The following is a 26,907-nucleotide window of genomic DNA, read 5'->3' on the forward strand; positions in this document are numbered from 1 at the left end:
TTCTCACTTTCTATCTCTCTGTCTCTCTCTGTCTGTCTGGTGAGTGCATGCACCCTATAGCAAAAAAAAAAAAAAAAAAGGAATGTCCCACAAATGTTACCATGGCAAAACTGGAAGAGTCTACAATGTTACCAAGCATGCTGTTGGCATTGTTGTGAACAAACTAGTTAAAGGCAAGTTTCTTGCCAAGAGAATGAATGCGTATATTGAGCATATTAAGCATTCTAAGAGCAGAGATAGCTTCCTAAAACGTGTGAAGGAAAATAACCAGAAAAATAAAGAAGCCAAAGAGAAAGGTACCTGGGTTCAACTAAAGCATCAGCCTGCTCCATTCAGAGAAGCACACCTTGTGAGAACCAATGGAAAGAAGCCTGATCTACTGGAATCTATTCCCTATGAATTCATGGCATGATGGGTTTTAAAAATAAACTAATCTGTGGTCTATAAAAATGTTTGCCTGAATTGAGTAGAAATTACATTCCCTCCCCAAAGCTAATTTTTATTGGGCTCTAATTCATTTTGTGATATCTTTATTCAAATTTGGTATTTTTTCACCTGAAAAATGTTAGGTGGTTTATACAACAAATAAAACTCAGTTGGTCAGGAAAAAAAATCATAAGGGGGGACCAGCAGTTAGTGTAATGGCTATGTCGCTGGACTCCCATGTAGTTGACCGCGGTTCGTGTCCCGGACCTGGTGGCTTAAAACACGCTGGGCGTGTGTGCGTGCGTGCCCAAGATCCCGAGAGGAGAATGGAAGAGAAGGGATTGCGTCGTGGCCATCCCCTCTGGGGGGTGATTTCTCCCCTTCTGTCTCTATGTCTCTCTGTCTGGTGAGCACACGTGCCCTATAGCAAAAACTTCTCAAAAAAAAAAAATCATAAGGGATATAATGGTTTCCTTTGGTCCATTAAAGTTTCATTTGTCCTTTTAATGTATTTATCAGGACATTACTTTCCCTAGATAATTTCATCCTCTAATATTTCACAAACCAAAAGGCTACACAGTGAATACTTGCATATTATAAACTATACAGTGAATTCAAACCCAGACCAAAATTTTCATAAAGTCTGTAAAACAAAACAACAACAAATGGCAAAAAAGGAGGAAATGAGACAGATGAAGAAAGGAACGTGAGACTTTACTATGTATACATATTGATATCATATCAACATATCACTATGCAGAAAATTAAAATGTAAAATATAGCAAGAGGGGGCTGCACAGTGGCACAACAATGCTGCTTTGTGAGACTGACCCACCTGGGAAAGTTTGCAGGTTCACATCACGAGACTTTGCTGAGGAAATATCAAGAGGGCTTATACTCATGATCCAAGTTGGTTGAAGCTAAGGGTATGTAGAGGCGTTGAGACCCTATCAGGTGGCAGTCTCTCTATCTTTGTTTGTCTTAGTCACAGAATAAATAAAAACTTTTAAAATTTTATTTATTTTTTATTTTTTGAGAGATTTTGGCTACAGGGCACATGCACTTGCCAGAGAGACAAAGAGAGACAGAAAATGAGAAATTCCTCCCCAGGAAGGAATAAAAGCTTCTTTAAAATTATGGTAAGATGAGCCAGTTCCATGGAATAATGATTAAGCACTATGCCTTGGGAACCAGATGCTACATGGCCAATTCTAGCTCAAGCACTGGCCCTAGAGATGGTTTGAAAAACATGCTGGTTACATGTGTGTGCATGTGTGCCCAAAATCCTTACAGAAAAGAGTAAAAGGATTGTAGTGTGATCACATCTCACTAAGGGTGATATCTCTCTCTCTCAGGTGGACATGCACACCCTCTGGCAATTAAATAAATTAAGTATAAAATATTTTTAAATATGGGAAGAAATATGTGCTTGAGAACATGAACATATTCGTATGGCAGAATGGATACTATGAACCAATCACCTATGTCCCTGTGCACTTCTGTACGTACACAACTACATTTCAAAATGTTTGATGAAATATAACAAACTTTATTGTAAATGAACAACAAAGTTGCTTTAAAAAATAAAAAACGGGGACCAGCAGTTAAAGTAATGGCTATGTCGCTGGACTCACATGTAGTCGATGGCAGTTTGAGTCCTGGACCCAGCAGCTTAAACTCATGCCAGGCGCGTGTGCATGCGTGCCCAAGATCCCGAGAGGAGAATGGAGGAGAAGGGATTGTGGCGTGGCCATCCCCCCCCAGGGGATGATTTCTTGCTTTCCGTCTCTCTGTCTCTCTTTGTCTTTCTGGCAAACGCACATGCCCTATAGCAAAAAACCTCTCAAAATAAATAATAAATAAATAAATAAATAAATAAATAAATAAAAATTAAAAAGGGACATAAACAGCCACCCTCAACACCCATCCCCACCTCTAGGAAAAAAAAAAAACTGAAAAGCAGAAATGTAAGAACATAAGCTGTCACTTAGCTACCTGGTGAGGGTTTGTCAGTCTTAGTAATCTGAGGGCTTATGTTCTTATACCAATAAAAGAGAACAGAGTCTGCCAAAGGTGGTGAAGACAGAACTGAGACCCCTAAATAAGGCAAAGACTCTTGAAAAAGCTACATTTTCACTAAAAGAGTAAAGTAGACAGTTTTACCACAGTTTAGACAATTACCAATTTTCTTTCCTTTCAGAAGCAAACAGATGTGGGACCAGCAGTTAGCGTAATAGCTGTGTCACCAAACTCCCATGTAGTCAACCGTGGTTCGAGTCCTGGGACCTGGTGGCTTAAACTCATGCCTGGTGTGTGTGTGTATGTGCCCAAGATCCCAAGAGGAGAATGGAGAAGGGATTGCGGCGTGGCCATCCTCCCAGGGGGTGATTTCTTGTTTTCTGTCTCTCTCTGTCTCTCTTATGAGGGCATGCACCCTATAGCAAAAAAAAAAAAAAAATCCCCTCAAAAAAAAAAAAAAAAGGCAGCAAACAGATGTGAGAAGCACTTGCTTTCTCCATAGATCCTCCAGGGCTCTGCTTATGCTCCAAATCTTGCCTGGGTAACAACTATCAGTTTATTTTGCAAAGATTTCCAGAGAAGGAGATTACACACAGCAATTTAACATCTCATTCACCATCTTTCTGAAACTAAAGGCCAATTGTTCTGGAACAGTTTAATACTGTTTTCTCATTTTATATCCTTGAAAAATAGGAAGGCTCATTTATCTCTAGGCTTTCTATCATGACACATTACAAAGAACACTTGAAACCTTATATTAATTGTGACTTTTTGAATCTTTCAGTTGGTTTTTGTAACTAAGAGATGGAAATTTTAGGAGGTTATTTTGTTGAGACATTGATTTAACATACAGAAATGAAATATAAAAAAGTGCTTAGTACAGTAGCTGTTGTGTGATAAATGCTATTATTATAGTAATAGATATTACTACAAATTTTCAGCCATTGTTACAGCCCATTTCATTACTAATACTACTGTAGTAAGAAGAAACAGAGATTCTAATATTTTAAACTTTGTATGATGTTTATAAATTTTTAAAGGATTATTTTATTCAACTTCATTTATTTATTTATTAAATTTCACCAGAGGGACAGAGTGAGAATGAGAGGGAAAGTGAAAAAGCAATATGCCAGGTCCATGACTCGAACCACGGTCGACTATGTGGGAGTCTAGCATCCTCAACCACCCTGCCACCTACTGGCCCCTTAATGGTGGCATGGTGGTTGAGGGTGTTGGACTCCCACATGGCTGACTGCTGGACCCACAGCTTGAAAATCATGCTGGGCACCTATGCACATGTGCCTGCCCAACATTCTAAGAGGAGAATGGAGAAGGGAATGCAATGTGGTCATAGCCCCGTGAGGGTGATTTCTCATTTTGCTTCTCTCTGTCTCTGACTCTTTGGCAAGCTTATGTGCCTTATGGCAAAAAAAATCTTAAAAACAAACAAACAAACAAACAAAAAAATCTTTAGAATTAAAATATTCTTATCTTTAGCAGAACCCTATATGAGGTTTTATTTCTCCTGTGGAGAATGTATTGTTTCTCTTCAGAACCCTTCACCCTGTCTAGATCTTCCTACTGATTCTTTAACTAGGTTGATTAGAAAACATATGTGGAGGGACCAGCAGTTAACATAATGGCTATGTTGCTGGACTCCCACATAGTCGACTGCGGTTCGAGTCCCGGACCCTGTAGCTTATACTCAAGCCAGGCGCGTGCACATGCGTGCCCAAGATCCCGAGAGGAGAATGGAGAAGGGATTGCGGTGTGGCCATCCCCCCTGGGGTGTGATTTCTCACTTTCTGTCTCTCTGTTCTCTCTGTCTGTCTGGTGAGCACACGTGCCCTATAGCAAAAGCCTCTCCAAAAAAAAAAAAAAAGAAAAAGAAAACATATGGGGGAAGCGAGATGGTGGTACGGCACTAAAACACAATACTTTGAGAGGCAGACCCACATGGAAAAGATATTCGTTTATTTCTAGAGAACTCTCTGAGTATGCTGGACATGTAGGTACCCATGATCCAGGCTGGCCGAAGCGTAGAGAGGATTGAACATTGGGTCCTTGTCATAGCGCTGTTTTTTCTCTCTCTTGTCTCCCTCATTCATGGAAAAAAGTCAGCAAACTTTTTTTAAAAAGGAAAATGCATGTGTGTGTGAGGAGAGGTAGTATGCATTTCGCTTCTGGGTGCCAAGAACTTAAGTTTTAGCATCTAACTTTTTCCCTTTCTTTCAGGAAATGAGGGCTTACTTTTCCACTTAATTAATTTTCCAAAGTATAAGTAATAGTCACTCTCATTTGTCATATAAACCAAAGGAAGTTATTCCTGTAAACTCGTGAGGTTCTTGTTAAAAGAGGAATAACAGAAAACTCTCTCGGTCAGAGATGGTCTCAGCAGAGTTGTATTGCATATTGTTCCACCTTCTAGTTATTGTTACACCATTATCAAGGATTTAGAATAAAACCAAGAAAGAGAATATTGTTAAGTCTAAATGTTTTTCATTTCCCAAAATCTTTAGAATTAAAGTTAAAACCTATGTTAAAACCTAACAATGTGATGGTATTAGGAGGCAGGGCCTGGAGGAGTTGAGTAGGTTATGAGAGTGAAGCCCTAATGAATGGGCTGTACCCTTCAAGGGGCTGAAGAAATCAGAATTATTTTTTCCTACCATGTGAGGACACAGTGAGAAGGCACTGTTTGTAAGGAAGCAGGCCCTCACCAGACACAGAATCTGCTAGCTCCTTGACCTTCCACTTCCCAGCCTTAACTATGAGAAATACATTTCGGGACCAGCAGTTAGCATAATGGCTATGTCGCTGGACTCCCACGTAGTCGACCGCAGTTCAAGTCCCGAACCCAGTGGCTTAAACTCACACCAGGCGCGAGTGCGTGTGTGCCCAAGATCCCGAGAGGAGAGTGGAAGAGCAGGGATTGTGGCGTGGCCATCCCCCCTGGGGGGTGATTTCTCACTTTCTATCTCTCTGTCTCTGTCTGTCTGGCGAGCGCACGCGCCCTATAGCAAAAACCCCTCCAAAAAAATTTTTAAAAAAAGAAATACATTTCTACTGTTTATAAGTTGACCAATCTATAGCACTTTCCTACAGCAGACCAGACTAAAACAATGGTCTTCTGATGATGAAGTAAACTATATTTATAATCCTCGACCATGCCCATTTTCATAGCCTTTTGTCAGTTTTTTTAAGTTTCTGCAGAACTGGAGGGCTGTCACTCACAATAGCCCTTGATCATTTACTTCTTGATCAGTAGAAAATTAAATACTGGACCAACAGGTAGTATGGCAGTTAAGGTGGATGGATCCTACATGGCCAACTGTGTGGTTCAAGTTCTGAACATGGCAGCTTTAAAAACACACTAGACACTGTGTGTAGATGACCAAAATCCCAAGAGGAGAAATGGAGAAGGGATTGTGGTGTGGCCAACCCCCATGGGAGATGCTTTATCACTTTCTCTACCCGCACCTTCCCGCCCCGGCCCCCATCAAGGGAATGTGCAATCTAGCAAATTTTTTTTTTTTTTTTTAGAGATTTTCACTGCAGGGCGCGTGCGCTCGCCAGACAGACAGAGAGAGACATAGAGACAGAAAGCGAGAAATCACCCCCCAGGGGGGATGGTCACGCCGCAATCCCTTCTCCTCCATTCTCCTCTCGGGATCTTGGGCACGCACGCACACGCGCCCGGCGTGAGTTTTAAGCCACCGGGTCCGGGACACGAACCGCGGTCGACTACGTGGGAGTCCAGCGACATAGCCATTACGCTAACTGCTGGTTCCCCAATCTAGCAAATTTTAAAAAAGAAAATACAATTGCTTTGCTAGCAGAGTGGGGTGATAGTAATTGACAACTGACTTTAAATCTTGGGAAGTATAGAATTAACTACTGTGAGTCATTATTAACATCAGATTCTGGTTAACTGATTTATTTATAAATAGCTCCTTTCTCTCCCTCTTTAAAATAATCTTATTTCAAGATAGTTTTCACCAGTGTAATTAAAGAATCCAGATGTGAGAAGATAAGTGTGTGTACTTTTATGGGTGCATAAAATTTTTACAGAACATTAGGAAACTCTAAGATAGTTTAGTCTGCCAGAGTATCCCTGGTTCATGCTAACTTCCAGTCATAGAGTTCAATAAAAGAGAAATATTTAAGTCAATAAAAAGATAATGAAATATATATATAACTGCTTAAAATCATGTCATAGAAGTTACTTACAGTTAGGAGAAAGGGAGTTAAATAACAGCACATGTAATTTTTCCATGTATTTTGGGGGTAAGAAACAAAAACATATTATACATATAGAAGGAAAAAATATACACCAAAATTTTTACAATGATTTGTCTGGGCAAATGAATTGTGAGCAATTTTCCCCCTTGTTTATATTTTTGCTTGTATTTCTTCCAAGTTTCTGCATTTAATATGCATTATTTATTTTTTGAGAGGTTTTTGCTATAGGGCGCATGTGCTCTCTAGAAAGACAGAAACAGAGAAACAGAAAGCAAGAAATCACCCCCCAGGGAGATGGCCACACCACAATCCCTTCTCCTCCATTCTCCTCTCTGGATCTCAGGCACACATGCACATATGCCCGGCACGAGTTCAAGCCACCGGGCCTGCGAACTCGTTTGACTACATGGGAGTCCACTGACATAGCCATTATGCAAACTGCTGGTCCCTGCTTTTATAATTAGAAGTAAAACCAATAACATTTTCTTTTATTTTTTGAAGCATTATTTAATTTTGTTATTATTAGTGTTGTTGTTATTTAAATTTTCTATAGAGCACATGTGCTCACCAGAGAGAGAAAGTGAGAAAACAAGCCACCAGGTCCAGGACTCAAATCATGGTCAGCCATGTGGGAGTCCAACAACCTTAACTATCACGCCACCTGCTGTCCCTTAAATTTTGTGTTTTCTTTTGTTGTTATTGTTGTTGTTTCTGAGAGGTTTTTGCTATAGGGCACGTGCGCTCGCCAGACAGACAGACAGAGACAGAGAGACAGAAAGCAAGAAATCACCCCCCAGGCGGGATGGCCACGCCACAATCCCTTCTCCATTCTCCTCTCAGAATCTTGGGCATGCACGCACGCACACGCGCCCGGCGTGAGTTTAAGTCACCGGGTCCGGGACTCGAATCATGGTTGACTACATGGGAGTCCAGCGACATAGCCATTATGTTAACTGCTGGTCCCCCAAAATTTTGTTTTTTAAAGGATGGTATTAGACCACAACTAGCTAGCTGTTTAGAACTCAGTGTTCTGCATTTGTGGAGTCATCAAAAGTTTGAGGGCTCATTCTCAGGTTTTAGGTGTAGAAACACAATTTGGATAGTTCATTAAAAACTGATTATGGAAGGACCAGCAGTTGGCATAATGGCTATGTCGCTGGACTCCCATGTAGTTGACCACAGTTTGAGTCCCGGACCCAGTGGCTTAAACTCACGCCAGGCATGTGTGCATGCATGCCCAAGATCCCGGGAAAAGGGATTGTGGCATGGCCATCCCCCCGGGGAGTAATTTCTCACTTTCTGTCTCTTTCTGGAGAGCGCATGCACCCTATAGCAAAAACCTCTAAAAAAGAAACTGATTATGGTACAATAATGATGAGGCTGGTTGCCTGCTTTTAATTCCTATTATGACTGCCTATATTTTTTATTTGTCTGTTAGGATACTTTCTCTCAAATATAATTACTTCTTCAAATAGTGACTGTTCTGAGGTTCTTGAAACAGAATACTAAATTGCTCTTCAAAAAATTTATACTAGCAACTTAGGGAAGAACAGCATGATGCCCTCTTAAGAACTTAGTACTTTCATCACTGCCATCTGAACAGTTTTAAAATTATTAAGTTGCACTTATTTTTTTTTCTATTACTCATGACAAGTTCATGTTCTTTACTTACTCTATTTTCTTTGGTTATAACTTTAGAAGAGATTTCATTTGTGTGGCAGAAAGCAGCAGGGATGTGGAGAAGGAGCTTTGATCTATGAGTCAGGAATCAGGGTTTTACTGCAATAGCCTTCTTTTTCTCCTTTTTTTTTCTTAACTTATTTATTCCTTCCATGAGTGAGAGAGACAGAGAAACAGGGAGGAAGAGAAAGAAAAGGAAAGAGACACCACAATCTACCTCCAGCCTTGTGCCTGGTGTAATCAGGGATGTTACCAGCTTAGACTAGGAACCTTCCCAGAAGTGACTGCCTTGCAGGGTTTTGCGTTTTATTGTGGTGCCACCTCTGGTCCTTCCACTGCTATAGCTTCCTCAATGGCCACCCTACTTCCATGTTTTACCCTCTTCAATACACTGTCCACAGCAATGGATAATAATCATTGGAATACAATACTCGGATCATGTTCCTCCCCTGCTTAAAACCATCCAAAGGCTTCTCCTTGCTTTGAAAGTAACATTCAGATTCTGCCATGACAGACAAGGCTCTGCTAGGAAATCGTGTCCAGTACTCAGCAGCCACACTGGTCTTTCTTTTGTTCCTCTATTGTCCTAGTTGTTTCCATCTTTGTTCCTCTATTGTCCTAGTTGTTTCCACCGAGGCTTTATCTAAACTGTTCCTTTGTCTACAAGGCTGTTTTCTAAGACTTTTCTACACTTGCCTCCTTCTCCTCCAGGGTTTAGCTCATATCTTCTCTGACAGAGAAAACACCCCCACCCCACCACATCCATTCTGTTTGTTTTAAGGACACATTATCAGTTTGAATCATCCTGATTGATGGTTCACTGGTTTCCTGTCTTCCACGGTAGAATTAAAGGTCTCAGGGAATCTACTCTTGGATCTGAACTGTGGCCACCCCAGGTCTCTTGTTGATTAGACATTCATTATTAGCAGAATGATCAAAATTCTGTGCAGCCTCAACTTAAATGAGGGAAAGAAATAGATGAATGAGACGAGGTTGAAGTAGTACCCATCCCTTTAATAGTTACCCCGATTTTATAACTACTTCAGAGATTTCTAGAAACCTTTGGGGAAGGAAGTTCTTTTAAGAGGTGTTTTGTTTTGAGGGCGTGAGCGCAGGAGAGAGAGGCAGAAAGTGAGAAATCACCCCCCTCGAGGGATGGCCACGCTGAATTCCTTCTCCGTTCTCCTCTGGGGTGCCTGGGCATGCACGCGCACGTGCTCGACTTCAGTCCCGGACTCCTAACTGCGGTCACCACGCGGGAGTCCACCTACCAAGGAATTAGGGAGCGAGTGGGTGCAGAGGCTGTGAGGATAATCTGTGAGGCGTCTCACAGGTTTGGGAGGGCAGTGGCGAGCATGATGCTTGATATCTTAGGGAGACCGGCACAGAGCCCTTCGGAAGGGTAGTCTGGGTTGTTTGTTTCCAGACTGGGACTTGACTTGAAGCAAAGAAGGAAACTGAGATGACGAAGAGCCCTTCAAAGACCGGTGTGCCCCGGCGCTGAGCCAGAGCAAGCCGGGTCGGCTGCACCCGGGCGTGCCGCAACCGCCTCCTCTCACACAGGACTGAGGCCCGAGGAGCGCCGACATGGTTTTCAAAACACCGATGAAAGTGACATCTTTTCCTGAGTCAAAGCAAACAAAACTTAAAAAAAAACCGAAAAGTTCTGTGAAGAGCGTGGCGTGGCTGCACCCCAGAAGATCCTCACCCCCGGGAACTGCGCAGGCGCCGCGCGGGGTCGCGGGCGGGGTCGCGCGCCTCGCAATTCGCGCGGGAGCCGGGCGCCAGGGCGCCGAGGCTGAGGGTCAGTGGAACGGAAGCCGCCGCGGGGCGCGGCGGAGGCCAGGATGGCGACTCCCAGCCGGAAGACGTCGGCCTCCAGCTCTCTGGCCTCCAAGAGAGGTCCTTCGACAGATCCTTCGTCCGAGTCCGAAGTCCCGAGCAAGAGAAGGAATTCGGCCGTGCAGCCGCCGCAGCCGTCCGGGCCTTTCGTGGAAGGCTCTATCGTCCGCATCTCGATGGAGAACTTCCTGTGAGTGACCTGGAGGCCGCGCCGCGGCCGGGGGCGTCGGTTGCGCTCAGAGATGGGTGTGTGGTGTGTACCTGACCTGTGGGTCTGGCCCTGAATTCCTGCCGAGGTTCCCCCGAGGGTCTTAATGCTTAGGCCTTGGAGACTGTGTTAGTGTGGCATAATAGATGTGTGTCTTTACACATACATAGATATATTTATGTATTCTGCCAACGTTTTCTGAAGCCGAAATACGGCAGGCAGTGGTCGTACTAAGGACTAGTTCTCTTCCCGCTGCGAGTCGACAGAGGACGTGAGATTTAATTGGAAGTATTGGCCCTGGGGACTGCAACATTTATTCGGAGTGGTAGTGATGCTGTCATCGATTCTTAAACAGTTGGCACTGTCCAAGTGGACCGAGGGGAGTAGATAAGATCGTAAAGGTTGTTCTGGATGGGGGTTGGAATGTCCTCCCCCCCAAAAAGAATTAAACCTTACTCTCAATTGTTGGCCCTCCCTCCAGACCCTCAACCCCACCGAATTCAGATTTCTTCCTTGGTTCCCTTTGTCTCCTTTCAGACAACTAGTTGATACTTTAGAATTTAGTAAATACGTTCTAGCAAAAATATTATATCTCTGTTTAGAGCCTTACTCTTCATTCACTCAAGGTCTTTTTTTGTTTTTTTCTTTAAGCAGGGACATGTGACATAAAGGTAATGGAATTACCAAGCACAGAACTTGGTGTTTTATTTATATAGTGTTGTCATTCTTCCTTCCTAACAATTCTGTCTGTAACCATTGAGGAAATGAACTCAGATTAACTAGCCTAGATTTACACATCAAGTAAGTTAGCTGAATTGCTATTTGAATCCAGAGGTAATCCTTGAAAAGAGGTAGATGACAGGTATCGTGATGACTTGAGGGCATAAAGGATGAAGTAAGTGGTTAATATCTTCTACAACTGCCTAAAGGGCTTTGTGCAGAAGGTATGAAAGTCTTAGGTAGGAAGCAGATGGAAGGAACTGCCTGAAAGAAAGTTTGATAAGAAAGTGTCAAGTATTTCATTATAGCTAGAACAGAAGATGTGAATGAATATGTAGATACCTATTGAGAGTCTGTGTGTTTAGTATGCCAAGAAATTCCAGTTTCATCTTGTAGGAACCAGAATGTATTTTACACTGGAATGATGTGATTTATGTCAACCTGGAAGCAATGTGGAGGATGATTTAAAAAGTGCTGGGACCAGCAGTTGGCGGAATGACTGTGTCGCTGGACTCACATGTAGTGGACTGCAGTTCGAGTCTCAGACGCCGTGGCTTAAACTCACAAGGCATGTGCGTGCATGCCCAAGATCCTGAGAGGAGAATGGAGAAGGGACTGCAGCGTGACCATCCCCTCTGGGGGGTGATTTCTCGCTTTCTGTCTCTCTGTCTCCCTCTGTCATTCGGGAGAGCGCATGCACCCTATATCAAAAATCTCCCCCCCCTAAAAAAAAAAAAGAGTGCAAAATCAGAGATAAGACCCACAACATGGGAACCAGCAGTTACTGTAATGGTTATGTCGCTGGACTCCCACGTAGTCGACTGCGGTTCACGTCACAGACGCAGTGTGACCATCCTCTCTGGGGGGTGATTTCTCGCTTTCTGTCTCTCTCTCTGTCTGTCTGTCTGGTGAGTGCATGCGCCCTATAGCAAAAACCTCTCAAAAAAAAAAAAAAAAAAAAAAGACCCACAACATGAAAACAGAAGATGATCAGTTTGAACCATACTAAGTGCTAAAAGGAAAGAGACTTTACACGCTCTCGCTGCAAGCTAATTGTGAAGCATGAGGGCATGGAAAAGAGTGTATGATTTTTCCAGAGTTTCTGCCTTGGATAACTGGTTATATGCTATTTTAAAAAATGAAGTAATTTTGGGAAGATAATGAATACCTTCCAGATACTGTAACTTTAAGTTTTCCTGTGGGTTGTCTAAGAGAGGTGTTCCATAGGTGTAATTTATAAGGGTCTGGAGCTTAGAAGAAAATATGAACAGGTGAAAGATTTAGGTATTATATGTACAGGTGATCGTTTGTTGAAGATACAGAAATGGTTGAGCTTGATGGCCATATGCAGAATCCTGGGGGAATGCCAAATTTAAAAGTGAGCAGAGAAGGATTTCACATCACAGACCGAGGAGTTATTCAGGGAGATACATAAGAACCATGGCAGACTTTCACTTATGACGCCAAGGAAAAAGAATGTTTCGGAGATATAAATTGCTATATTGAAGTCAGATAACAGGACAGAAGAGAACCCATTGCTTTTAGCAGTTAGGAAATTCTTGATCTTTTGATTTAGCAATGGACGCAGAAAACTTTGCAGATCATAGATCGTAGAAGAATTCATGAAGCATGAGTAAGTAACGCTTGGATGTTGCAGTCTTAGAGAACACAAACAGCTTGGAAGGGCTTAGTTAGGGATGCATTCCTGTAAGTGTACCAGATCACTTGAAGTGGAGGGAGAGATTTCTAGGCTGAAGAAGTAGCTCATGCAAAGACTTGGAAAGAAAGAACAGAAGATATTCAGAAAACTGAAAGAATTCATTGATATATTATAGGTGGAATTTAGAGGTCTATGCAGAAAATAGAGGAAGGAGATAAAAAGTAGAAAAAGATGAAGTTAGGGCTAAATTTTGAAGGGTCTTTTTTTCTTAGTTTTTCTTTTTCTTTTTTTTAACAAGTGACACCAGATTTGCATGTGCACCAACATGATTTGGTGATTGATCGAATTATGGGGTGTATAGGAAGAGGAAGCGATAGAAGAATTAAAGACGGTGTGAAACTAATGCCTAGGTTTCAGATATGGGCAGTAGGGAGAATGATGATAAAATTCACTAAGAGACCACTACAGTGATTTTGTATCTGTGATGGGTTTAATTCTGAATGTGTTAAGTTTAAGTTCACTGTTCTGGTGTATCCATATATAGTTATTGAGGTGGTAATTTTATGCAGGTCGTGTGGGCTTTCAGAATGCATAGGTGTTACCTAAAGCCACGGTGGGCAATAACATGAGATACCTTATGAAGTATATAGAATGAGAAGAGGATGGGCCTTGACAACAGCTCTTTCAGGGAGAGGTCACAAGAAGGAAATTCCCAATAAATATATTGTACAGTCAGATTTAGTTTCTTTTTTCTTTCTTTTTATTTAGTTCTTGCTGTAGGGTGAATGCACTCACCAGAGAAAGAAAGAGAGGAAGTGAGGAATAATAATCCCCAGGAAGGACAGCCATGTGTAATCCCTTTCTCAGAATTTTGATCATTCACATAGTGGTGCACACAGTGAGTTTTTTTTTTTTTTCCCCCAAGTGCCAGGTCCGGGACTTGAACTATAAAGTCAGCCATGGTGGGATCCAGCACCTTAACCTTCACACCACCCACTGGCCCTGATAAATGAATTTTTGAAAAACACAGAGGCTTTGTTTTTGGCGATTTTTCCTGTGTGTAATATCTCTGTGTTTTTGTTTTTGTTTTTTAATTTTTTTAAGAGAATTTTGCTATAGGGTGCATGCTCATACCAAAAAGATAGGAAGACAGAGGGCAAGAAATCACCACCTGGAGGGATGACCACGCCACAGTCCCTTCACTTTTCTCTTGGGATTTGGGCATGCACATGCACCCACCATGAGTTTTAAGCCACCGGATGGAGGACTGAAATTGTGGTTGACTGTGTGGGAGTCCAGCATACATTACTCCATCTGCTGGTCCCTGTATGTGTGTCTTATGGACCAGAAATTCTAATGGCTTGTTTTTATTTAAATCGCAGTTGTATCCCTATTTCAATGTGATGATTTGTTTACACTTCATTGCAAGAAATCCAAATTATTAAAAAGAATGGGTCTTCGGGGCCAGAAGATGGTATAGCAGTGCGTCGCTGGGCTCCCACATGGCCAACTGTGGTTCAAGTCCCAGACCCAGTGTCTTAAAAATCATGCTGGGGTGGGGGGGCAGGTGGCGTGATGGTTTAAAGACACTGAACTCCCGTATGACCAAGCATGGTTCGGGTCCTGGACCTGGTGGCTTGTTCTCTCTCTCTGTCTCTCTCTCTCTCTCTGATCAAAATTGAAAAATCATGATAATAAATAAATCATTCTTTGGGAAAAAAATCATGCTGGGTACATGTGCATCTGTACCCAAGATCCAGGGAGAATGGAGGAGAAGGGATTGCAGTGTGGCCATCTCCCCTGAGGGGTGATTTCTGACTTTCCCTCTCACTCTCTCTGTCTCTGTCTCTTCTGGGAGCACATGTGCCGTAAGGCAAAAACTTTAAAAAAAAAAAAAAAAGAATGGGGCTTCGTATGTTGATCATAAGTTCCATGTCAGGTGTTTTCCCAGATGTCTGAAGTTCCCAAACTAGTTTTATTTTAACCATTTTAAAGATTTTTTTTTTTAAAGACCCAGCTGCCAACAGAACAGAATCTGAAAACATAAAGTAAATAGGTGCTGTGAAACTGGAGTTAGAAAACTTGCCAGGAAGTATTTCTTTGTCACGTGTATTTATTTTTATTACCTCCTGGCATTCCAAAATCACTGATTTAAGTATTAAAGTTGAAGTATGCTAGGTTAAATTATTTATATGTATTCTTAGCTGATTAGTAGAAGGCTAAGCATTTATCCTCAGAGAATTAGTTGATAGCTACCTGAGAGCTAACTGAAAAGCTGCTAGCAGAAAGGTATTATTTATGGATTCTAATTCACTCAGGGTATTTAAAGACAAGTTAGAAGAATGTCTGAAGTCAGAGTTTTATTTCACTTTTTGCCATAGCTATCCCTGGCAACTGAAAAGGATTAGATGCCAACTGTGCAGGATGCGCACTGGACCGCGTGCAGCTTTATGGTATGAGGGAATACTGTAAAAGCGTGTGCTACATGTTGAAGATGCATCTTGTTTTCTGCCATAGGAATAAAATTTACTTGAACATAGACCAAAGTAGATCTTTTGCTGAGTATTCTGGCAGCATGCTAAAGAAAGTATTATTTTTAAAATTAAAAATAAAATGAAATTTGGGGTTGACATGTCTTCAGTTTTCTAATTAGAATAGAAACAATTGGGTTGGAGTTTTTCAAATATTTAAATGTGATAATCAGCCATTAAATCCTTTAATTCAAGATAAAAATAAATGTAAATTCTACAGATTTAAGATAAACTGCAACCTCTTGAATACATGTTTTTAAAAAGTTTCATGGGCTTGCCCAAAAAAAAGAAAACACGCCTCAGTAGAACAGACACATCACAGTTCCTTCTCCATTTCTTCATTCTGTTAGGATTTGATGTGTGTACACATGTGCTGGTATGTTTTTCAAGCTGCTGGTACTAGGATTTGAGCCATGATCAGCCATGTGGGATCTGGCTCCCTTAACTGCCGGGCCATAGTGCTGGCATTAAAATTTGTTTTATAAGTATTTTATTTGCATGATAGCTTTGTATAGTCTCCCACATATTTCAATTATTAATAAAGAAATTATATCGAACTTTGGTGGGTTTTTTCCCAGCATTATTGAAAAGGGCATGTGAAATCTTATTTCCCCTCTACTGTTCTTATTTTAGATATATATTAATACTTTTTAGTTTCTTCACTGGTAAATTATCTTTATAGGTTTCTCACTAACACTCTAACATTAAATTTGTAAGGCTAGCTGGTTTTTAAAAGGATTCAGTGAATCTATAGATAATGATAATGTAAAGTAAGAAGTATTTTTGTAAAGAAAATATTCTTTTCTTTTTATCTCTGCTTAATAGTTTTAATAATTTTATAATCCAGAACATATGATCTCTGTGAAGTATCACCTGGGCCCCACTTGAATATGATTATTGGAGCTAATGGAACTGGGAAGTCCAGCATCGTGTGTGCCATTTGCCTTGGATTAGCAGGCAAACCCGCTTTTATGGGCCGGGCAGATAAGGTAAGTTAACCTAAGTACTTGCTAAGAATATTCTAAGCCATTAATTGCTTTTAGTAGTAAATCATCTTCTATATCTCAGTTCCTTAGGTATAATAGACTTATAATGCATGGATATAAAGATTGAATTTGGCTGTTAGAGAAGCTAGAAGGAGATTTTCATTTCTAAAACTATTTTGGAGGGACCAGCAGTTAGCATAATGGCTATGTTGCTGGACTCCCACGTAGTCGACCGCGGTTTGAGTCCCGGACCCAGTGGCTTAAACTCATGCCAGGCGCGTGTACGTGCGTGCCCAAGATCCCAAGAGGAGAAAGGAGGAGAAGGGATTGCAGCGTGGCCATCCCCCCTGGGGGGTGATTTCTCGCTTTCTGTCTCTGTCTCTGTCTGTCTGGCAAGTGCATGCACCCTATAGCAAAAACCTCTCCAGAAAAAGAAAAAAGAAAACTATTTTGGATTAGATACTCTCACATGAAATGCTAGAAATAATATTTTTTATAATAAAAAAATCTTTTTAAAAAAAAATATATTTTTTTTATAATTTTATTGCTGGACCTGTGGGAAGGTGAACTAAATTTACCAAGGGCAGAAATAGAATAGTATTACTATAAAGATACAAGGTTATGGTGATGTATCCCACATGGCTGGATGCATGGTTTGAGTCTCGAATCCCAATCCCTGTAGCTTGAAAAACAGACCAGATGCATGTGCATGTGTGCCCAAAATCCCGAAAGGAAGATTCAAGGATAAGAGATTGTGGCATGGCCTCCCCCTACCACCAATGATCTCACTTTTTTTGGTGTTTTTTTTTTTTTTTTTTTTTTTTGAGATTTTTTGCTATAGGGCACATGTGCTCGCTGGAAACATCTAGAGAGACAGAAAGTGAGAAGTCACCCCACCCGGGGTGGGGAGGATGCCATGCCACAATCCCTTTTCTTCCATTCTCATCTCAGGATTTTGGGCACACACACACACGCATGAGTTTTAAGCCACTGAGTTCAGGACTCGAACAGTGGTCAACTACGTGACATAACCATTATGTCCCAAAATATCTCACTGTCTCTCTCTCTCTCTCTCTGTTTGACTGTCTCCAGTGAATACACATGTCCTATAGCAAACTTAAAAAATTAATAATAATGGGACCAGCAGGTGGCATGGTGGTTAAAGTGCAGGACATACCCACCTGGCTGACTATGGTTCTGACTGCAGTTCGTGTCCAGGACCTGGTGGCTTCCTTTCTTACTTTCTCTCTCTTTCTCTCTGTGTGTCTTTCTGGTCAAATTAAGAGAGCACATTTGCAGAGCACACTTTTTTTCAAGCACAAATTAAACATTTCCCAAAGTAATTGTATACTGAGCCATAAAGCAAATATCAAAAAATTTCAAAGAATTGGTATCATATAGACAGATATCATGTATTGTCTCACCAGAATGCTGTAAAGTAGAAATAACAAGCAAGATAACTAAAATTTTCCCATTTGTTTGGAATCAGTAATACATCTGTATATTACACATAAATTAAAGAAGAAATCTTCATAGAAATTGGATAAGAGCCAAAATTAATAATGCAATAAACAATGATATAATAGAAAGCATAAAATTGCTATTTAAAAAGACTTAATTTGTGAAATCAATAATTTTTGAGATGATGAAAAAATACAGAGAATAAAAAAAAAAAACATTAAAATAGATCAGATATACCATGAACCAAATAACCCAGAAATCTTAGTGATTTAATCATGTGAAACATTAATAATTTTTACTCTCACCATTAATTGTGTATAGGCTCATAGTGGCCATTTAGGAACTTAGGCTGATAATGGCTTCATTTCAGTATATACTTCCATCATCACAACCCTAAAGGGAAGGAATGTGGCTATTAAATTTTCCATTTGTGGCATCATGTTTGTGCTTAAGATTTTGGAGCATTTCATATTTTGAGATTTCGGATTAGGGATATGCAACTTGTATGTTTATTCCACTTAACGTTTCATTGAACAAAGCAGGTCACGAGGCTTTCCCTTCCTTCAGAGATAAAGAGCATGAGTATAGTCCTATTGTTGGAAAAGTCATGACGCATTTTTGCATAGAAGAACATAGAGAAAATACATCATGACTTTTCTGTGGGCTTGAAAGAGAATAAGATTATTCATGAAATGCTCTAATAACTACCACAGGGGCATGCCTGGAATGCAACAGAGATTTGAAAGAGTATAAGAGAATATTGTGAGCAACTTTATCTAATCAAATTTAAGTTTAAAAAGTTGATGAATACATAGGTTTCTAAAGTGACACAGTAAGTAGAAAAATAAAATAAATTAAGTTAAATACAATAAGTTAAATCTTCTCTCATAAAGGGAATACCAGATAGTCAATTATGGATTAGTTCTCATAAAACTGATTCCTATTTTTACAGTCTTTCAGAAACTAGGACTTGAAATACCAAAATCAGTTAAGAATAGAATGAAGAAACAAAAAAAATCTTAGCATGTTGAATTTAGTAATACATAAAATGCACAGTATGTTATGACCAAATTGCATTTACTCTAGGAATAAGAGTTGAACATTAGAAAAAAAATTTAACATAACATGTTTTAAAGAAGAGCTACATAATTGTCTCAGCAGATGGAGAAAAGTATCCAATTAAATTCCAAAATAATTTATGAAATTCTCTAAGAATTTATGATAAAAACTCTTAGCAAATTAGGAATAGAGCAGAACTTTTTTATTTTCTTGAGAACAAGTCAGGATTTGCTACTATTAACATATTAATAGTTTTAGGTAGAACAGTAAGGCAAACAAAAGAAAGAAACAGAACTGTGATTTGCTGAATCATATCTGCATAAAATCCGAAAAGAATCTTCAGACAGGCCTGATGAATTAATATGATTAATATGATTTATCAGGATTTGTTAGATATAAGGTTGTAAAACAAGTTATTTTTATTTTCTTTTAATTGCCATAGGGACACTTGTGCTCACCAGAGAAAGGGAGAAAGTACTCCCTCACAATGGGGTATGGTCATGCCACCATCCCTTCACCATTTCTCCATCCTCTCACAATTTGGGGCATGCAAATATACCCGGCATATTTTTCAGGGCACTGGGTCCCAGATTTGAACCTCAGTCAGCCTTGTGGGATTCTACTCCCTTAATTACTAGGCTATAGGGCTGGCCCTGTATCCTGGCTAAGATAAAACAAACATAAATGAGGCAGAATTAAAATTTGAAGCTAGATAATGGATGTTAAAGCCCACACCTTTTTTTAGAGGGAGATTTTTGCTATAGGGCATGTACACTTGTGGAAGAGACAGAAAGCCAGAAGTTCCTCCCTCCCCGGGGGTGGGATGACCATGCCGCAATCCCTTCTCCATTCTCCTCTCAGGAGTTTGGGCACACATGCACATGTGTCCAGAGTTTTAAGCTGCCAAGTCGGAAATTCAAACCACAGTTGACTACGTGGGAGTCCAGCGATGTAACCGTCACGCCATCTGCTAGTCCCAAAGCCCACACTCTTAAATCATTAAGTTTTACTTTCTGATTATAAACAACAGGTTTTTTTTTTCATCTTTATAGACTTTAATTTTATCATCTATAAAATAGATATATACTTGAAGGTTACTTATGGTTGTTAATGGAGAAAATATATATAAAGTGCTATAGGGCACAAGTGCTCGCTGAAGAGACAGAAAGTGAAAAATCACCCCCAAGGGGGGATGGCCACACGGCAGTCCCTTCTTCATTCTCCTCTCAAGATCTTGGGCATGAACACACACACTCCTGCGCCTGGTGTGAGGTTTAAGCCGCCAGATCTGGGACTTGAACCATGGCCCACCACGTGGGAGTCTAGCGATGTGACCATTACGCCATCAGCTAGTCCCGGTAAATTCTTTTTTTTTTTTTTTTTTGAGAGGTTTTCGCTATAGGGCCCGTGCACTCGCCAGACAGACAGAGAGACAGAGACAGAAAGCGAGAAATCACCCCCCAGGGGGGATGGTCATGCCGCAGTCCCTTCTCCTCCATTCTCCTCTCGGGATCTTGGGCACGCACGCACACGCGCCCAACGTGAGTTTTAAGCCACCGGGTCTGGGACACGAACCGCGGTCGACTACGTGGGAGTCCAGCGACAGCCATTAAGCAAACTGCTGGTTCCCAGTCCCAGTAAATTCTTGATAAATGTTAACTGTTATAATCATCATCATTGTCATCGCCATGTTAAGGTTATTGTTTACAAGATATTTTATTATTTATTACTTAAAACCTAATATAAGATCCGATCCTTTTTATGCCCGAATTCTCTTTGTGTGTAGTTTCTATATATGGACTTCCTCAAATCTGCTTCATTATTTAAATTTTTTTTAAATGTTTGGTGACAGTTATATCCTAATGAATAACAGGATAGTTAATTTTAGAGAGTTGTTAATATTGAATCAGGGCACCTCTGTGGAAGTCTTCAGTAGACTTATGGTTACTATAGGACCTACTTTCCCATAAGATTGTTCTCTTTTCTCTGAGAGAGAGTTTAGTATGATATCTAAGTACACAGGCTCTGGAGCCCAATAACCCTGGGTTCAGATCCTTTTTCTGCTACTTACTTATTTATGTAAGTTTATCTACTTCATTTGTTGAAGCAGGGAGCACCACCAACAGGGTCCTCATTCTGTGATCCACCCTAAACTTCAGTGGGTGGATCACAAAATGAGGCAAAAAAAAAAAAAACCTGGCATCTACAAGGAAACCTCTGAATGTGACCTAGGACCTTCCCATGGGGGTCCAGGATCTCTGAGCATTGCATTATCTGCTGTGCCACCAGCTGGCCTCCTTTTTTCTGTTACTCCTTAGCTTTGTTACAAGCTAACAAGTGCGAGGTTAACTCTCTGGCATAGAATTTAGTAAATTTTAACTAATGGTATTGTTATTTGTGGGAGGAAACAATGGAGGTACTCAAATCTGAAAAGGAAACCTTTATAAAGTATCAGGAATGGACAGATAGTTATTGAAAAAAATCTTTGATAAATTACTTTACTAAATAAATCTCTGTTAAACGAGACTGTCATCACATACCTGTTGTTCTCTTCTGTGTCTTCATACAGCTGCTCACTTTTTCTCTTTTGTGTTTTAGGTTGGGTTTTTTGTGAAGAGAGGATGTTCTAAAGGCATGATTGAAATTGAACTGTAAGTGTTAAAAATACTAAAACCAGTTTTTTATTGTATAACTTCTTAGTTTATATTCATGTTTTTCCAATGATTTTAGAAAATATTATTAATATAGTACCATAACATAAATATTAGAAATACTATTTTTTTCTTTTTTTTTTGGAGAGGTTTTTGCTATAGGGCACGTGCACTTGCCAGACAGACAGAGAGAGACAGAAAGCGAGAAATCACCCTCCAGGGGGGATGGTCACGCCGCAATCTCTTCTCCTCCATTCTCCTCTCGGGATCTTGGGCACACACGTAACATGCGCCCAGCGTGAGTTTTAAGCCACCAGGTCCAGGACTCGAACCACAGTCAACTACGTGGGAGTCCAGCGACATAACCATTACGCTGACTGCTGGTCCCGGAAATACTATTTAAAGAAAACTTTATCCAGAGAAGTATTTTTTTTTAATGATGTCTTTTAAAATTTATAATGTGAGACTTTTATTTAGGAAAAATTCCCAAGGAAAATAAAAGTTTATGGGAGGAAATGAAGTAGAAATATACCACAGTTTAAATGTTAATTAAAATGTTGCCATATTTTTCACAAATTTAAAATGTGTTCTTTTTTGAAAGTTAAAACTTGCTTGTTAAAAAAATACAAGCAAGATAGAGTGCAAGATTGAGAATGAAATCTTTCTTGCCATAATTCTCTTTCTAGAAATAGTAGTTTAGTGAATCTCATGAACTTGGCACTCTTTCACTGTTTCCATTCCTTCCTTCATAATATTGATAATTTACCAAGGTGTTCTTTTCCATCAAGGATAGATAGTGTCAGCTGACTAGTCTTGGCAACCATTTCTCATGGATCACAGTTGGAATTTTATGATAAAACCAATTGACCATCCTTGATATATGTACTTTGTTTATATGAGTATACATTGTTTAGATGATTTTCAGAGTTGTTTTTGGAGTATTAAGCCACCGGGTCCAGGACTCGAACTGCAGTCGACTACATGGGAGTCCAGCGACATAGCTGTCTTCTGCTGGTCCCATCTAGAACTCTTAATATGTATTAGCCTTTCTCATTGTCATCCATGTCTTTAATATCTTTCATATTTTTCATCTTTATGATTTTACTTTGTGTTATTTCTACTAGTTTATGCTTTTTTTTATTTCCTGTGTGTGTTTCCAGCAAACTACTTCTTGCTTTTTGAACTTTTTCTATGCTAATTCTTTGAGGGTAAGATTGTCTCTTGCCGAAAAAATGTTCATTAACTTATGTCAGAGACCATTGGATACCCTCAAGCCAAGTTTAGAAACCATCAAATTATTTCAATATAGGATCATAATACACAGAATTCTAAGCCTGAGGGTTTTTGAAACCTCATGGTTAGGTGATGTGTCTTCAAGATACAAACCCTATTGAGGCCAATTTGTGATTAATAACTCTCAGGGGAGACTTTGTTTCACAATTCAAGCCATAATTTAAGATAGGCAGTTTGCCTTGTACCTAGTGGTATGGTAGTAATGAAGTATTTGTACTTTACACTTACACAGAGGGTACAGCCCTTTGGGGGTGGTTTTCCATTAGACTGTCCATGTTGGATAGCTTTGGACTTTCAAATCCTTTTACCATGAGATCATGGAAATGAATCCTCATAGTCACCTGGTAGGATAAATGCCCTCAAGGTAAAAACCATTTTAATTTTATCACTCTGGGTTCCCACCTGCACTAGAATTCTAGCCAGAACTCCTTGCTTTCTTACTAACTCATATAATTGCACTTATAAAGATATTTTAACATTTTTTTTTGTCTGTTATTTTTAGTTGTTTACAATAGTAGGACCAGTAGGGATACTTGGTTAGTCAATCTGCTGGAAACGAAAATTTTATAACTACTTTTTTTTAAGTTCTAAAATTATACTGTTTGCAGTGTTATGATTACAGTGTATATATATTTATATATATATATTTATATATATTTTTATATATATATATATAAATGATCTTTACAAATATCATTGTCATTTAACCATTGGATACCTATAATTTGTCTTTCTATCACCTGCTGCTGATTCCTAGTGAAGAAGATGGATGAATAGATAGGAAGTATGGAGCAGTAGTGCTTCTAAAATCAAGAAATAAGTAAATACCCTTTTTCAGATATATATGGCTTAATATTCGTTTATAGTCATTCAGTATAGTTCTCTCTGAATCCACATTGAAGTATACAGTGAGGAATTCATGGGCTATTTATATAGGCAAGCTAGTTTAGATTTCTGGAAATGCTTTTGCAAGAGTCTGTTTTCATTCATATACCTTTTCCAAGTGGGGGAAGTTTCAATATTTAACTATTCATTGCTTTAATATGCCAATCCATTTTGAATTGCCATCAATGCATGTTATTGAAGAATAACATAATAATTAAAGGAAAATAATTTGGGACCAGCAGTTGGCATAATTGTTACATGCTTGGACTCCCACATCGTCAGCTGTGGTTCGAGTCCTGGACGCAGCGGCTTAAAACTCAGGCTGGACTCGTGTATGTAAGTGCACAAAATCCTGAGAGGGGAGTGGAGGGGAAGGTATTGCGGCATGGCCATCCCCACTAGGGAGTGATTTCTCATTTTCTCTCTCTCTGTTTCTCTGGGGAGCACATGTGCTCTATAGCAGCAGAAATCTCTCTTTAAAAAAATAAGTAAATAAGTAACTCTTAATGTACAACTCTTCTGGTAGCATTTGGGAATTAGTACTGGCATTTTTTTTTTTTTTTTTAATTTTAACAGTTTAAAGAATTTTGTTCATTGAGTAAGCAGTAACTGATAGGTGGTAAATTAGGGTGTTATTACTAATAAAATGTCAACTTTTTATTCTTGGAGACCGAAATATCAAAGGAGTAGAAATTATACTAATAGTCCTAGTTGACATTTTTGGTACAAGAGAATTTTGAAATTTGATTCTAAGCTAATCTATTTTGAGTATAAATATTTTGAAATTATTTTTTAATTAGGTTCAGAGCTTCTGGAAATCTTGTTATCACCCGTGAGATTGACGTGGCAAAAAATCAATCCTTTTGGTTCATCAACAAAAAATCTACAACCCAGAAAGTAGTAGAAGAGCAAGTTGCAGCCTTAAATATTCAAGTGAGCAATCTTTGCCAGTTTCTACCTCAGGTATGAGAAATAAATGTAAAGATAGGAAAATTTTGTGTATAGTGTTTACTCTTTTTTTTTTTTTCAAGAATTACTCATTTAACTTTATTATTATTATTCCATTTGACCAGAGAGACATGGAGAGAGAAAGAGGATTGAGAAAGCAAGCCTCCAGGGCTAGGACTTGAACCACAGTTGTCCATGAGGGAGTATAGCACCTTAACTGCCACACCACCTGCCCACCCCATGGTGCTTCCTTTTTTTTTTTTTTTTTTTTTGGTGAGAGGTTTTTGCTATAGGGTGCATATACTCACCAGAAAGACAGAGAGAGACAGAAAGTGAGAAATCATCTCTAGGGAGGATGGCCACACCGCAGTTCCTTCTCCTCCATTCTCCTCTTGGGGTCTCGGGCACATGCCCGGTGTGAGTTTAAGCCACTGGGTTTGGGACTCAAACTGTGATCGACTACATGGGAGTCCAGCAACATAGCCATTATGCCAACTGCTGGTCCCTCCTCTTTACACATATAAGAATGTAGATATTTTTCAAGAGATATTGTAATGATTACTATTCAGATTGAACATAAGTGCTCTTACTATCTAGATACTTCAAAAAGTTTTTAGAAATTGAATTAACATACAACTTTATTTTGGCCCAAAGCACGCTTTGAAATTTATGCATAGTATGCATTTTCTACATACTCTCTGAAGGCCCCTTCTTATACTTACTAACAGTTCTTTATATAAAGGTTAGCATCTTACCATTTCATTGAATAAAATGTCTGTATTTTAGAGTATGTTTATGGAAAGAAAGTATTGGGGCCAGTAAATGGCATAGCAGTTACATTGCTGGACTCCACATGGCTGATGGCAGTTCGAGTTCTGTACCTGGTAGCTTACAGCTCATGCCAAGTGCCTGTGCATGCATGCATGCCCAAGCTCCCAGGAGGAGAACAGTGGAGAAGGAATTGCGGCGTGGTCATCCCCCTGGAGAGTGATTTCTCACTACTTTCTCTCTCACTGTTTTTCCTTCTCTCTGGCAAGCACACATGCCCTAAGGCAAACACCTCTTAAAAAAAAACATGTAGGGTTTTTTTTTCCTTAAGGTTTTTGCGATAGGACATATGTCCTTGCCAAAGAGAGACAGTGAAAGGGAAAGTGAGAAATCACCCCCCAAGGGAGATGGTCATGCTGCAATCCCATCTCCTCCATTTTCCTCCTAGGATTTTGGGCACATGTGCACTTGCACCCAGTGTGATTTTCAAACCTCCTTGTCCGGGACTCAGACTATAGGCCATGTGGGAGTCCAGTGCCGTAACCATTGCACCACCTGCTGGGCCCCAGAAAGTATTATTTCTTTCTTAAAAGGAATAGCTAATTTTATTTTTATTATTTTTAAAAATTTGGTATAGGGCATGTGTGCTCACCACAGTCTGTGAGAGACAGAGAAAGTGAGGAAGCAAGGCTCCAAGTAGAGGACTTAACCACAGTCATCTGTGTGGGAGTCCAGCACCTTAACCGCTACACTACCTGCTGGCCTGAGAAAGTATTATTATTTTTATTTTTAAAACGAATTATTTTATTTCATTTTATTTATTTTCATTATTTTATTTATTAATTTATTTTTTTAAGTTTGACCAGAAAGAAACAGAGAGAGGGAAAGTGAGAAGGCAAACTGCCCAGGCTGGGACATGCACTGTTGTCAGCCATGTGAGAGTCCAGTTCCTTAACCACCATGCCACCCACCAGCCTGAAAGTATTATTGTTTAAGTACAGAGAGTAACTTAGAGAACTGTGCTTCCATTTGTAAAACTCCTTAAAATTTTATCAATAACTTTTTAATCTGTGCATTAAATTTATAGATGTGCCTTCTAAAATCTTGTTATATTTTAAATTTGTTTATTAAAAGTAAAAAATCCTGCCAAGCCCTGGTGGCACATGTTGCAGCTCAAGTGCCAAAGCCACAAGGGCAGCCCAGGTTTGATTCCTGGCTCGACCTAAATAGGCCTGGCATGGTGGTGCCTGACTATAGTGTTAACATGCTTAGAGGCTAGGAGAGGAGGATCCCAACATGATAGATCCTGCCAAAAATGAATCAGTCAAAATATCTCTCTCTTATTTGTAAAAAAACATTTTTAAAAATATTAAACTTCCTGGGACCAGCAGTTGATGTAATGGCTATATTGCTGGACTCCCATGTAGTCGACCACAGTTTGAGTCCCGACCCGATGACTTAAACTCACGCCAGGTGCGTGTGCATACATGCCCATGATCCCAAGAAGGGAATGGAGGAGAAGGGATTG

At 39.8% G+C, this 26,907-nt stretch overlaps 1 protein-coding gene across 6 annotated transcripts in view; it reads left to right on the forward strand.

Annotated features, from left to right (window-relative positions):
* Positions 1–10,114: 10,114 nt before the first annotated feature.
* Positions 10,115–26,907, forward strand: part of SMC5 (structural maintenance of chromosomes 5) — a 97,840-nt gene continuing 81,047 nt past the window's right edge. For 4 of the 6 annotated variants that reach the window (XM_006152476.3, XM_006152477.3, XM_006152472.3 and 1 more), the window contains exons 1-4: positions 10,115–10,399; positions 16,176–16,317; positions 21,433–21,485; positions 24,464–24,626. In XM_006152476.3, the coding sequence (XP_006152538.1) occupies positions 10,215–10,399; positions 16,176–16,317; positions 21,433–21,485; positions 24,464–24,626 (543 nt within the window). In that variant the 5' untranslated portion in view covers positions 10,115–10,214. Of the gene's footprint in view, positions 10,400–16,153; positions 16,318–21,432; positions 21,486–24,463; positions 24,627–26,907 lie in introns of all 6 variants that reach the window. The other 2 variants (XM_006152473.3, XM_006152475.3) reach the window with 2 other exon arrangements.

Source organism: Tupaia chinensis, unplaced genomic scaffold, assembly GCF_000334495.1.
Source record: "Tupaia chinensis unplaced genomic scaffold, TupChi_1.0 Scaffold000354_1, whole genome shotgun sequence".
NCBI classification, from domain to species: Eukaryota; Metazoa; Chordata; class Mammalia; order Scandentia; family Tupaiidae; genus Tupaia; species Tupaia belangeri.